Raw genomic sequence first — 14,490 nt, 5'->3', positions numbered from 1 at the left:
CAGAACGCAAACAAAGCGGACGCAGGCGGTCAACTGTCGTACAATGAATTACCAAGGAGATTGCGTGTGTGCGCGTGCGTAGTGTTTTTACTCGTTAACAGATGTCGCTTTTATTCTTCCGGTGACCGGTTATCATGCTCTACAACTGTCTTCGTAGTCTTTTCAATTTTAAAACCATCACAAGTCAAGACTTAAGTCTATGATTCATGATTTGAATTTTGAATCGATTTAATATTTAATTTTTAATCTAAGCGAAAGTGTGAATAATTCGTCTATATCTTGTCACTTTACCGTTGGCAATATTATAATCAATATCCATAAAAGATAGGTATGTAACTATGTTTAGAATGAGAACACACACCATATATTACAGCTACAACACCCGTATGTGTTGTCTCCGTCTTCGAATTGTAAAAAATAGCAAAAACTGTTTTGCACAGGAAAGAACCGAGAAGGCTACAAACCTACAGTCATAATTCATAACTAAGAAACGAAATTTTCACCACATATAAAGAAGAACTTTATCTGTAAAATGTCGTTTTTATTTTTTCGAACTAAAAAAGTTGTTATTGTTTCAAAATTTATAAACTTGAATAACTATTTTGTAGTTCCGATATCGAAAAATTAATAACGACATTTAACGGATAAGGTTCTCCTTTATACACAGTGAAAATTTTGTTTCTTAGTTATGAGTTTATGGCTGTAACCTTCTAGGTTCGTTCCTGTTTAAAACAGTTTTTACATTTGTAAAACGAAGATAATACATATATGGATGTAACGTCTTATTAAATATCTAATACAAAGACTCTCAAGTTGTCTTCAACGTCATACGATTAATATCGATTTCAAAGGGTTAATTTACTTGCAAATTTCAATATCAGTTATAAAACAATATTGTTATCGTTATAAAAATTAGTAAAATGTTTAAGGTACCTATTCTAAGTTCTTCATTATCGTTGCAAAGTTGAATGTAGAATATTAATATTTTATTAAATATCAAAAATTTTTAAAAAATTTTTAGTTATTTACAGATATTTTCAATTTTTTGATTCTCTACGAAACGATGAATATGTTAATTTTAAAATGATATATGTGTGTGTTTCTTTTTACGTATTAATACGATAAATAGTTAATAAAACGATTTTTAACTTTGAGGATGATCTTGGATAACAAATTGGTTCTAGTTTTTACTTTGAATAGGTCAAAATTATAAATTCTCAGTACTTTTTTTTATAATCGAGAAAAACATGCAAAAAATGAAAAACGGGAATGTTTTTACGCTTACCAGTTTTCGAAAAAAATTATTTTGTTTATTTTGTCATTAATTATAATTCGATTATAGGTAACGAATACCCGCAGAATTTCAAAATTTCATCAATAAGTATTTCTATTATCATTTACTCAATATGGTATAATTTTTAAAATATTTTCGATTTCATTGGGTTTTTGTTTATAAATATTGAAAAAATATACTGTGAATGATTAAAAATTCTTGAAAATTGAACACAAGATTCCACCGTGAATTGCCAACCGTCCAGTTTTCGCCTGGACAGTTCAGATTAGGTTAGGTTTCCGTCCAGTCACCACTCCAGTGTACAGCTATACCTTTCAACTGGACGCCATAATTTATTATTAAATGTCCAAAATGTCAACTACAGTTTGTCATGTCAAGAATTTTGTGAATTTTGGAAATAGGAAGTGGTCATACACTAATTAAGAAGGCAAAAAGTGAGAAACAATATATATCTTATAACAGCAAAGTAGCACTTAATTAATAATATACATTAACTTAATTTATTATATTAATTATTTATTTATTATCAGAAGTTAAGTAATTCTTTATTTTCATAAACTATGACGACTAAAAATAAAAAAAATTTTTTCAATTACATCCAGTTTCTTAAATTAAAAATTGGCAACCCTAAATGGCACAATTTTTTTATATCCATTTCAAGTTAAAATTTTGACATAATCAAAATTGTAAACTATTGTGTTGTAAGAAATTAAAAAACTTTTTCTTTTGATATCTAAGTTTTGAAAATTAAACCATACATTAAATATTTTATTTATTTATTTATATTAATTATTTAATGTCTGGAGGTAATTGAATGTACAAAGAATTGTTATTTATAATATAGATTAACTAAGATTATATAACAAAAAATAGAAATAACGAAAAATGTAAATGTCGAAGTTTAAATACAGAAGCATAATTGAAATCAAAATCATCGAGGTTGTTACACAAGTACACAACTTAAGTACCGAAGCATTCGACTCTTACCCTAACCTAACCGTCCTAACCTAGGTTTATGATTCCCGCATAAGTTCATACTAAAACCATAAAATCTAAAAAAAAATATAGAAAGATAAATATATTTTGTTGATATTTAGGTTCAAATTTGGACAAAATGGCTTAAACGATACACAACGATGTTTATTATTTTGTTATAATTTAAAAACAGTCGTGACAACTTACAACTTTTACGTATATTATATTATGCATTTTTAGTGTAGGTCATAGTCATAGGCAATGATAGTTTTAATTTATTTTAAGATATTATCGATTTATACTGTAAACCTTTTTGTACTGATTAACGGTATTTATAGAAGCATGTTATTACATTTCATGCGTTGTATAAATTGATATAATATAGTATAAATACATATTATTATAATAAATAAATATTTTAATACTTAACATAATAAATGCTTTCATTTAAATTATTTTAAATTTTTAACAATATTAAATATATTTAAGATATAATTATCAATTAGTAATTAGTAATTACTATAAAATTTATAATATTATTAATATGATTTTATTTTTCATTTTTAATAATCTAACCTACTAATGATACAATATTAAATTTTATTTTATAGGTACTTTAAATTATTTCTTGAAATATTTTTTTGGGCTTATGTAAACTGCGCCCGATTTATTAACTTATTATTTTTTTATTTATTATAAAGTCTCTATGATTGAAATTCAAATAGAAACATATATTAAACTAAATAATATAAATGAACCCTTTAAATACCAAAATTCTAAAACAAAAAAAAAAAACACGAAAGGTTGCAAAATGTAATTAATACGTATAATTGTGGGCAGACTTCAATGTATCAATAATATGTTATTAAGTATTTGTAATATTTGTAATTATTTTCCTTGAAAAATTATATTTTTTTTTAATTTGTAATTTAATTTTAATTTTATTATTCATAATTGGTATATCATTTATGGCTTTAACGAATTAAGTATGCATTAAAAATAATTTTGCAAAAACATAGCTATTAGTTTTTAAATTTTTATCCGGGCACAGTTTTCATGTCACCTTTTACACTCGATAAAAACTCGGTTGCAGTTTATACGTGTGATTTTGTATTTACTTGTATTTTGGGCGCAGTTTACAATCACCGATTGTTTTAAGTATAGAATTAAATTAAATTGTATTATTACAAGACATGTTTCCATGAAATTTTGAATTTCACAAAATGCTAGATAATTTACACTTAAAATCTGAGAAAACGTTAAGTGGAAACTTATGGATAGATCTAAATTTAATTTTTTTCAACTTAGTTCAGTAAACAAATTTCAGAATTTTTTCTATTATTTTCGATTGATTTCCGTAAAAATTAATTTCTGTTTTGTATAGCATAGAAAATTATATCAAAAAATGTCGTACAATTAAGATGAATATTATAAGCCTATATATAATATATATTATATATATTGTTCACTTTTACGGTAAGATAACTGACTAACTCGGTTAAAAGTTAAGACGCTTTATTATTGTATATAATGCTAACAAAAACTCTATAGTCTAATTTAATTAATATATAACTTTTAAAATCATCCAATATTTAGGTTAACATTATCCGGATAATGTTGCAGATATTTGATATTCATAAACGAAAAATTACACATTTATACATTAATTATTATTATTATAATTATTTATCCACATTATCCAAATGTTAACATTATCCGTAACACACACACATGTATATAATATAACGTAATAATAATGTAATATATATTTATTAGGGATTAAGTGCCATAACTCGGTAATTTATAGTTACATTACTCGACAGTAGTTGTACACGTCTCATACAGTAGGCCGTACGAAAGAAATAATAGTAAATTTAAATCATAGGTAAAAATGGCCATGCTTTGTAGAATAATATTTTTATTTGTAAGACGTTGACGACTTTATTAATTAATTAATTGTTTAGGTTTCGTAGTAGGTACTTTAATTTTTGAATAATCTTTAAATAATGCTGAAAAAATAGTATTTTTAAATACTTATAATTATTCATAATTTGTCATTATTTAACATTTACTCGTTTAGGCGATTTCTGAAAATTGAGCTTTTGTATTAAAGTCTAATTTGACCTGTATAAAGTCATCTTTCAAATAAAAAAACGAGGAAGTATCAAGTAGATAATCGTCAATCGTTCTGCAATCTGCTATACAGATGCGAGTGTACGTCGTAATTGAGTAAGTCACTTTAGTGTACCTACATGACACGTCATATTATACGTGTATAGTAAATTAAATTATTAAATAGCTTTAATTACAGCTTATAAAGGAACTTTGCATTAAATTGTTAAAGTTATTGACTGATGATTTCGTCGAAATTTATAGAAAATTCCTAATAATACAGTTACTGGAATCGAAGCACTAATAAATATGCACGCGTGATATGTGTAAGACGTGAGTAAATATTCCAGCTGTTGTGCAGTTATATGAAATCTGAGCCTGATTCTGACCATATGGATGCTTGATTAATGTTGTTTGTTATGCTTTTTCTTTAGCATTAAGTAATTGATTCTAATAGATTATAAATTTAAACTACGTAAATGTATTTCATAATTGTTTTGATAATTTATTAAATTATACTAATTAGTAATTATAATCTATAGGTACCTATACTACATACAGTTATACAACATGGTCCAGTCCTTTAAGACCATAGCTTATAATAATAATAAAAGGTAATGTGCAAAGGTATCTACAGGACACAGGCAAAAGTATTTAAAAAAATGTAAAACAATTTAATGCAATTTAGGACAAATATGAAAAAATGAGCAGATGAGATCCTATGGCTCCTGTAAGCTATATATAAGCTTAAAAATTAAATTAATTATAACCTAACTATATATCATGAGATCTTGCGTTACTATAAGTTACTTTGTTGTGGAAACCAAAAATAGTATAAATACAATTTAGTAAAGAAAAAACCATAATAAGACCTATGATATTTTAGGCTAAAATTGAAATTTTAAATGAAATTTAATACAATATATTAGTAAAAAAAAACATGCAGAGATGCAAGCATTTGAACTCCTTAAGTATATAACATGAACAAATGAATGAAAGTAAGTACAATATCTAATAAAAAAAAGTAATTACAATTATATACAATTAACAATGTATTTATATTTTATATATTATATAAATACGTGCATACGTCTTGCTAACTAACAGCTAGGTAGCATACTCTTACAGTCTTGCCTAAATAGATTTTTAAAACATAAAGTTAAGTTTTAAGTGTTAGTGAAATATCAAATATTTACGTTATATATTTTTAAAATTTGATATAAAATTATTTAGAGTACAAGAGAAAGTATTGTCATATTATAAGTATTTATAATTGGAATATTTTTCGTAATAAAGATAATATTGTTATATTATCATTATATTTCTTGGTGATGAAAGTATTTTACCGATCAAGTTATTTTGCTGAAGGTGCTACAAATTATATTATTATATAGGGGTGGATTTAGGTGTGTATTGGCCTCAGGGCTGAATACATTGTAGAGGTCCTTTATACATAAACAAGAAAATATATTTGTTTACTTATTATATAATATCGTAAAAATATGGGGGCTCCTGAGCTGCAGACCACTTAACTTTCCCCTAAATTTGGTCCTAACCATAGTCCATAAATATTAGGAATTAAACAAAATACACATGAATAAATATAATATATTCATATATATAATAATAATAATGCCTATTTATTATAATATATAATAAAAATGCAAATTATTATTTATATTACCTAATAGTTTTCTCGATTCGACTCAAATACATTAAGTAACTAGTAAATAATAAATTTTATTCACACATTAAAATAAAACAATCAACAATAGCCGCTGTTGAAAATATTTTAAATACGTACCTAGGTACTTATACCAACATTAGAATTAATACTGATTTAATAGACAATGTTGTCAAGCAACAAATGTAGTTTTAAATATAACATTTTAATAGTGTATACTGTATTACAAAGTTTTGTCAGTCGTGTGATATGGGTAATAAATATATTAGTTAAATGAAATAGTAAATACCTAAGTACCTACTTGTCCTACTTATAATTATTTTATCGACAACGAATTTCCTAATGCGATTTGACTTGAGATGACAGTAGACAACTATAACAACAAAAATCAAAATTATTTAAATTATTAAATCCAACAATATTTTTAGCTACCAAATGTAATATTTTTATATACATACGACTAAATAATAAATTATAGATAATAGTTATTTATTATTTCCAAAAAAAGACAGGTTATACTAGCGTGCCCTATAAAATCACTTATATAATGATGCGTATATATATAATAATATATGTACCCAGTTAGCAGCATATATATTATTTAGATATTTATTTTTTATACTCAATACATTCTAGATGTATGTATGAATATCCAGTGAATATAACTAATATTAAAATGGAATTAATCTGTATAATATATTCTATATATTCTATAATAATTGCTATTATTGCCTAAGTTAGCTAGTCCGAAATCCGGCTATAATCATTAAGACATCTACTATCACCAAAAAATATACACTGATTAAATAAAAATCACGTGAATAGTTGCGACTATTGACAAAATCTAAAAAATATTTTGCTACGCTTTAAGAACTTAGCAATTTTATATTCTTATATTCTGAGTGAATTGTGTACAAAAATGTTGGGTTGCTAAGCCCCTTCGAGTACTTCCCAGTTACCACTATGTTTTTAAAGCAATAAAAGGCTAATTTTAAGTAGGTATAAGTGGGTATATATTATAGTATAATATGTATATTATATAAAACAGAATTTAATAAGCATATAAGTGCATTGTGCATAAATAGAATGGGTCCATTTATTAATTACATTATTTTATCCTTAATCTTATTCAGTTTCTTAACATTATTATTATTTGAAATCTTTAAATGAAAGATTTAAAAATATAAATTTTAATGTTGAAAAATTCAAAAGTCCGCTATATCTTTTATGACTATGTACTGTTTAATAATTAAAATCGTATATTATGTAATATGCCACTACTAGGAAACTAGTAAGATTTAAGAAATAACTATAATTATAGTATAATTATTATACGAATGCTTAATAGAAATTTCTTATTATAATATTGAAATATTTACATAAATAATGACTTAATTAGCTGTCTAAAATATTAATAATAAACTAACGCAAAAATCAACATTTTAATTCTTATATATTTTGTCATTTTGAATTCGCGCAATAAAATATTTCTACAAACGTGCGGGGACTATATTTAATACTATAATAATTAATAGCACTATGTTTCTGTGTATGTTGTACACCCATTATCTAACCTAAGTCTCTAACTTACAGCATTGATTATAATAATATATTATTACAAAGTAATTATTAAAATAAAATAATTTAATAACACAATAATATGGTGTATTATATTTCAAATACATTTTGTTTACTTCCATTTACAATCATACGATTCATGCGTACAAACTATCTTTTATGTTATATAAAATGCCTATTTATTACTCCTAAAAATGTTTACATCCACCTCGATGTGACTCTCTAATAAATCAATGTCGTTTATTAAATTTTTTATTGTATTATACTCTATATCTGTAATAAAATAATAAAACTAAACATAATTTAATAAAATGTACCTATATAGGTTACTAATTAAATAGCTTCTGTAATATAATACATAAAACAAATTATATTCTATACTTCTATAATTTCAATTCAATTGTTATGTATAATTTTTCAATAAGATTTATAAATTGTAATAACTAATAACTTATATTGGAGTGCTAGATTATTGAATAATTATTTCTATGTGTTGCTTTTGAGTATCATAGATAATATTATATCTTGATAAGATGTTGCTTGGTCTTGTGTCTTTATATGCTTTTTAATGGGTTTTAAATACGTAAGTTAATGAAAATTGAGCAATTTTAAAGAGTTAAACGCATTTATAATTTATAATATAGTTAATTAGTATTTCTATATTTTCATGCCACAATACCTCATTACGACTGTAAACATGTTTTTTTTGTAAATTAATATTATTTTAATAGTATTACTTATCAAAAGATTAAGGTTGATTAAAATCTTACTCAAAACCTCAAAAAATTAACTTCCACTGAACGTTAATTATATTGTACAACTTCTAATACATGGGATTAATATTTAGACAGTTTGGTAGACTGTAAAAATAAATTATGTTTTTAGTCTGTGATCGATGGCGTTGCCAGCTTTTGCAATACATCCAAAAAATAAACTTATTTATATTAATAATAATTGACATGCGATATCGAAATTTTCAAAAGTATGCAAGTGTCATTTTGCGAAAATGTCAAAATTATCTATATTCTATAATATAATTGTTAAAATACTAAAATATTATAGTATTATCAATATTAGATATAGGTGTTAAGTTTTTTAATCTAATGGAGGTATATAATGTATAATATATGATCTATATTTTATACTATGCGATTTATAAGGTTTATTGTATACAAACATAATATGAAGTTGGCATAAAGTGAAAATTATTCAAAGTGCCAATCACAAATAGTTGGTTCTTCACAATTTTTGATATTCTAAATAATTATTATTATTGCAGATTATTAAATAGTAATTAAGTTATTAAATTTAAGCTTGTAAGCTATGAATCGACTAAATTAGGTACTATAGGTACTTACAAAACTAATTTGAGTAAAATTTAGTTCTCGGATTACTTACATCACTTGATTTACCCTTATGTTTTTATAATTTATAAATATAACAATATTTGCTAAATGTTATAACTAAAAATTTTATTTTAATGTGTTTATACATTTTAAACAAATAAATTAAGCCTAATCTAAAAAAAAATATTTCAAATGCCTTGGAGATAATTACCTGCAAGGCCAGACCTATAGTGGTTGAAGCCTATCATATTTTATTTTATAAAGCATATATTATGGCATACCGATACCTTATACGTATTCATATTAATTATTATTGAATATCTATTACGTAATTATTTTTACGCCACGATGTCAATAAATATTTTATAATTAAATTATTATTAGATTAGTATAATAATATATATATATTAATATTAATTTATTTAGATATCATAATATCGTTGGCCTAGTGGCGTGTTAAATTAATTTTTGATGAGTAGTAAAAATGTATATAATAGGTAAACCCACTCAACCACCTTTACTATCCTAGTAACATTTAAATTGCCAACAAAAAAATTTTAATTTACAAAAAAATGTATATATTTGTAGAGATATTTGAATAATCGTATACATTTCTACTTGATTAGTTTATTTAAATACAATTAACAGGGTTTTATGCTGTAAGTTACACAAATAGGACACATATTTGTATACATAAAATATTTCTATGATATACCTAGGTATTTTTTGGACCAGAGCACCGTCCACCCCTAAAAATTTTGAAGAAGCAATTGCTTCAAAACAATACCTTTGGCACGTTGGTCAAGTAAAACCATAAAATACTATAATATTCTATAGTAAAACATGCAGTGTTATCTACAAAAACAATAATAAACAAATGATTATAATTATTAAAGTATGAAATAATTTTTATACATGTAATAAATTATTCAATAATATAAATTTTTATTTAACGAGTTGTAGGAAGCTAGCAGCTGCTGTTTCGTCCGTGGTTAGTGGTGAGTGGTGACCCTAATCGAGAAATGCGGTACTACGGTTTGTTGTGAAAAAACCTAAAAAAAAATCTCATGATCATCTCGAATTGTTTTTGTTTTTTATCCGGTTTTGCGGTGAAATATTTGAACACTTTTAAGTGATAAATCGTTTTGATACCTACCTACATTTTAGAATATAAATTTAAGAAGCAGACTACTATTTGATAATCCGATAGTGGATGGCCCGATGGCGGGAGAAAAAAAGATTGTACGCGTGTCGATACTGTAGGCCAGCAGGAAAATTAAATAAGTAATAACGTCCGTTCTCCGCCGAGACGCCGACGTGGTAGTGTAGTGCGCGGCTACCTTCCCCACCACAACCCTTCACCACCAATCGAACCAACGACACCAACCCGGCGAACACCGGTGGGAACGCGCAATGTTGGCACTCTTGACACGTGTCAAACCAACACTGATATACGTGTATCGGAAATCCAGTGTGTTTACAATTTGATTTTTTCTCTCCACTTTACGGCTTACCGCTGCGTCCGACGAATCCGTGACCCACACGCGCTGCGGCTTCGCGACGGTTTTGTGCTCATTCGTTTTTTAGCGCCACACGATCGCAATAACGGTAACTGTGCGACTTGCACCGGTCGAAGTTCCATTCAAATAATTCTACTGCTCACACAGGGGAAGATCGCTAACAGACGTATCTACACATATCGCACGCGCGCCTATTAACAGTTACCCAGTACTTATAACGAAATAAAAATGACCGTGGTCAACATTAAGGACAGGGTGAAAAACAACAAGCTGAACTTGAGTGGTCTCAATCTAACGGAGATACCCACCAAGGAAATCGTAAGTATTATCTCAGTAAATGCGTTCGTTCGGCTTAATATGTGTTGAGCATCTAGACAATATGCCAACACCGCCGTCTTTAACCTACAAACGAACTTATTTTGGCCAACAAAGCAAATCTATATATCTTCTTAATCGTTGTGCACATTTTTTCTAGGCTCCATTGAAAGTCTCTCATCTGGACTTATCCAATAATAAAATAACTTCTACAGATGTAAGTGTTCTTGCCTAGTTTTTTGTCAGTATTAGTATTACTTGTATGCCATATTTTATACCATTATAATTGAATGTTTCCAGAATGTTTTTTCATCATTGCCCAGTCTGGTAAAGCTTGATCTATCCAACAATCAGATTAAGAGTGTGGCTGGTGATATTGGTTCTTTACAAAAACTCGCTTACCTGTCATTAGCTAATAACAAAATCAAAGATTTACCCAAGGGTTTGAGTAAGCTCAAGCAATTGAAACATTTGAACTTGAGCAACAATCCTTTAAAGCCAGAATTGATCGAAGCTGTTGGACCATCACAAAATAATGCACAATGCCAGTCAGCAGCTGCCAATGCTATACAGTATTTGAAGGGTGACACCAAAAAACAAGGTAATTGTTTTCAGTATTAGACTTTTGTTAGTTAAACAAAAATAAAAATTTTCAAACTTCCTTTGTGTGTAGATGATAAACAAAATAAAAAGAAAGATAAGAAAAATAGCAAAGCCTCACCAAATGGTGTACAAAACGATAAGTCAAAAAATAAAACTAAACCCAAAAAGAAACCAGCTGGTTTTGTATCTAAAGGTATTTATTTATTTTTTCATTACATAATTTAATATTTTTTCACATACTAAGCATAATTTTATTTATTTAGTTTTTGGATTCTTTGGCATGCTCATTTCATACACACTTTTGTTTACGGTGTTGATGGGATTATCTTTGTATGCCTTGTCATATTATGACAAGAAAGCATATGGTAATGTCAAGGCTAAGCTTTTGCCTATTTGGGGATCAGTTACATCAAATTTAGACCCAAAAGTAGCTTCTAAAGTTAACTATTATCTGCTACAAGCTGGGACTTCTTTTGATAATGTGGTCCACATAAGCATTGAGGCATCTATTAAATCATACAATTGGGTTAAAACAAATCCAACTGTACAGCAATATGCTAAAAATGTGCAAGATTCTTGGAAATCTTTTTGGGATAGTGTATTCAAGAAAACAAAATCTACGTGATCTGTGAGATAGATTTAAAAAAAACACAATAATATACTGATGTGTTTTTTTTTTGTATTCCATGTATCAAATATTTGATATATTTTCTCGAAAAACCCATCTTTCGTCTCCTAAACATCATCTGCTGTATACAACTAACAATTTATTTGTATGTATGTATTATTTTTTTTCATAGAAAATCATTTTTGTTCAACTGAATTACATGTATAATTTTTTTCTTATTTTTTATAGGTACCTAAATTTATTATGTATCTTTTTTTAAATTATACTTAAATTTCATTTTTAATTAAAACTATTATAATTATAAAAAAAAAATGTTGTATTATTTTTTGTTTGTAACTGTTGAATTTAAGTCTGATAACAGTTGTTAATTTTTTAATTTGATATTAAAATTAACATTATGCACATTTATTAAAAAAAAAAAAATACTATTTTATTTTAATTTACCAAATAATTTGTTATAAAAATCATTTGTTTTCTAATGTTTGTAAAAAATATTTAATTTTTATGATTTCCAGTTATAATTATTATTTATGAATTTTGGAAGGCAATAATAGTTTTTTTTTTACATAGGCATTTAACAATACTCATTAATCAAAAATTATTGTCTAAATCAAGAAAATTTGTTGTATATCTAATATAAAGATATTTTCTATTATAATGAATATAACATTGATACATGGTATGTAGGTTTACTATACAATGTGATAAGACGTGTTCATAATGATTGAACTCTTCTATTATTATTTACTATATTGTATCTGACAAATGGTTCTTATCATGCAAAAGGTACTTAATGTGTGTAGTATAAAAATTATTTAATATTTATTACTGTATTACTTATTGTAACCACGTTATAGTTAATCGTTGAGCATTAGTGTAAATTTTTTATGTTGTCTTAAAATATTCATTCCCAACAGTGCTTAAATGATTTATATTTTCAGTACTATTTTTTGTATTTATTGTGCTTTTTCTGATATAGTGAACAATTTTATGTTGTTGGTTAGCATTATTTATTATACACAACTAAGTTTATTATGTTTATGTCACCTATGAAATCTATAGGATATTCACAAATCAACATAAATATTATAAAATCGATTGTGTTATTTACATAAAACATATATTTATTGCAGTATTTTATATTAATTTGACACTTTAGATGTAAATAATTGTGTTGTACTTATTTTACTATACACAAAATAATTTATAATCCAAACTATTACAATAAAAATAAATGATACAACTTATTTTTATTTTGGAGAAATTTAGCAAGGAAGACAATCAAGTACTACTTATACTTTCCTTTTTACATGTCTTATTAGATTTCTTAAACTAAAATGTTATGTTAGTTTTCTTATGAAGCAATTTTATTAGTTTCTATTTTGTCTCAATAATCTATTGTATTTAGGTTTACACTAATGGTTCTTTCAGTTCTTTGTTTTTTTAATATACATAATCATTTGCTCCAAAAATTTAATATTATTCTCCCAATACATAGTGAAATTGAAAATTTAACAGAAGTGTTAATATACCTACTCTTTTATTCCTAATAAATATTCAGAATATGGTAAATTTTGTGGTTGAAATAGAAATATAATACCTATCAGGGTTAAAAAAATATATATAATCCTATATTGTATGGTTAATTTATAAGAGAATCACCCCTTGTATTTGTCTCTATCTTTCAAGTTTAAAACGTATGAAAATTGCTGTGTTTTAACTTGTTTTTTATATTATATTATTTTTTAAAACAATTATAAAAATGTTTAAATTGTAATATTTTAGTAGGTACTTACTACCTAAACTTGTAAAAATACAGCTAGGAAACATTTTTATATCTAAGTTTTATAATAGATTAATTCACTTTATTCATTATAATTTAATATTACTAAGTTACTACACAAATTTGTTGTATTGTATTGTCCTACATAGTACGTTTATAAGGACAACCCACACGGGTGTGGAGTCATCTTAAGGTAACAGTATTTCTGCTGAATGACCATACAAAAAAAAAAAAATCTGTCAAAGCAAAAACTTTTCCGTTTTAATCCCATTAAGGGAAGGGGGATTAATTTCGAAACATTTTTTTTAGCAAGTTTACATTGTAAAATGAAATTGAAGACCAAATTTCATACTGATAGCTTTAAGGCTTTATACGGTTCCGGTTAGGCGATAGCGAATCAGTCAATCAGTCACAACATGTTATTTAATATAGATTTGATATATTTAGTATAGATATTTAGGGCTGGATTTAAATAGGGTGAGGGAGGAATAGAAATAAACTGAACATAGGATTAAGTCTATAATAGTACATAAGTAATATTGTATATATAATAATATAATATATGTATATAAATAATGTAGGCAGTGCTTAGTGCTTATTGCCTATCAGTCTATTTATTAGGAACGTATAATATCTTTATATTTATGTGATT

The 14,490-nt window shown here is 25.8% G+C and overlaps 1 protein-coding gene across 1 annotated transcript; it reads left to right on the top strand.

Annotated features, from left to right (window-relative positions):
- Positions 1-10,431: 10,431 nt before the first annotated feature.
- LOC114121227 (leucine-rich repeat-containing protein 59) lies at positions 10,432-13,308 on the top strand. Its single transcript, XM_027983463.2, has 5 exons — positions 10,432-10,827; positions 10,985-11,041; positions 11,125-11,425; positions 11,498-11,620; positions 11,691-13,308. The coding sequence occupies exons 1-5, from the start codon at positions 10,738-10,740 to the stop codon at positions 12,050-12,052; spliced, it is 933 nt and encodes a 310-aa protein (XP_027839264.1). The 5' UTR covers positions 10,432-10,737; the 3' UTR covers positions 12,053-13,308.
- The last annotated feature ends 1,182 nt before the right edge of the window (positions 13,309-14,490 follow it).

Source organism: Aphis gossypii, chromosome 3 (genome assembly GCF_020184175.1).
Source record: "Aphis gossypii isolate Hap1 chromosome 3, ASM2018417v2, whole genome shotgun sequence".
NCBI classification, from domain to species: Eukaryota; Metazoa; Arthropoda; class Insecta; order Hemiptera; family Aphididae; genus Aphis; species Aphis gossypii.
The sequence above is the reverse complement of the archived record's forward strand: the minus strand, read 5'-3'. Positions and strand labels throughout refer to the sequence as shown.

Coding starts and splice junctions, on each gene's coding strand:
- LOC114121227 (XM_027983463.2), top strand. CDS start 10,738: ATGACCGTGGTCAACATTAAGGACAGGGTGAAAAACAACAAGCTGAAC. Junction 11,426..11,497: donor GGGTGACACCAAAAAACAAG/GTAATTGTTTTC, acceptor CTTTGTGTGTAG/ATGATAAACAAAATAAAAAG. Junction 11,621..11,690: donor AGCTGGTTTTGTATCTAAAG/GTATTTATTTAT, acceptor TTATTTATTTAG/TTTTTGGATTCTTTGGCATG.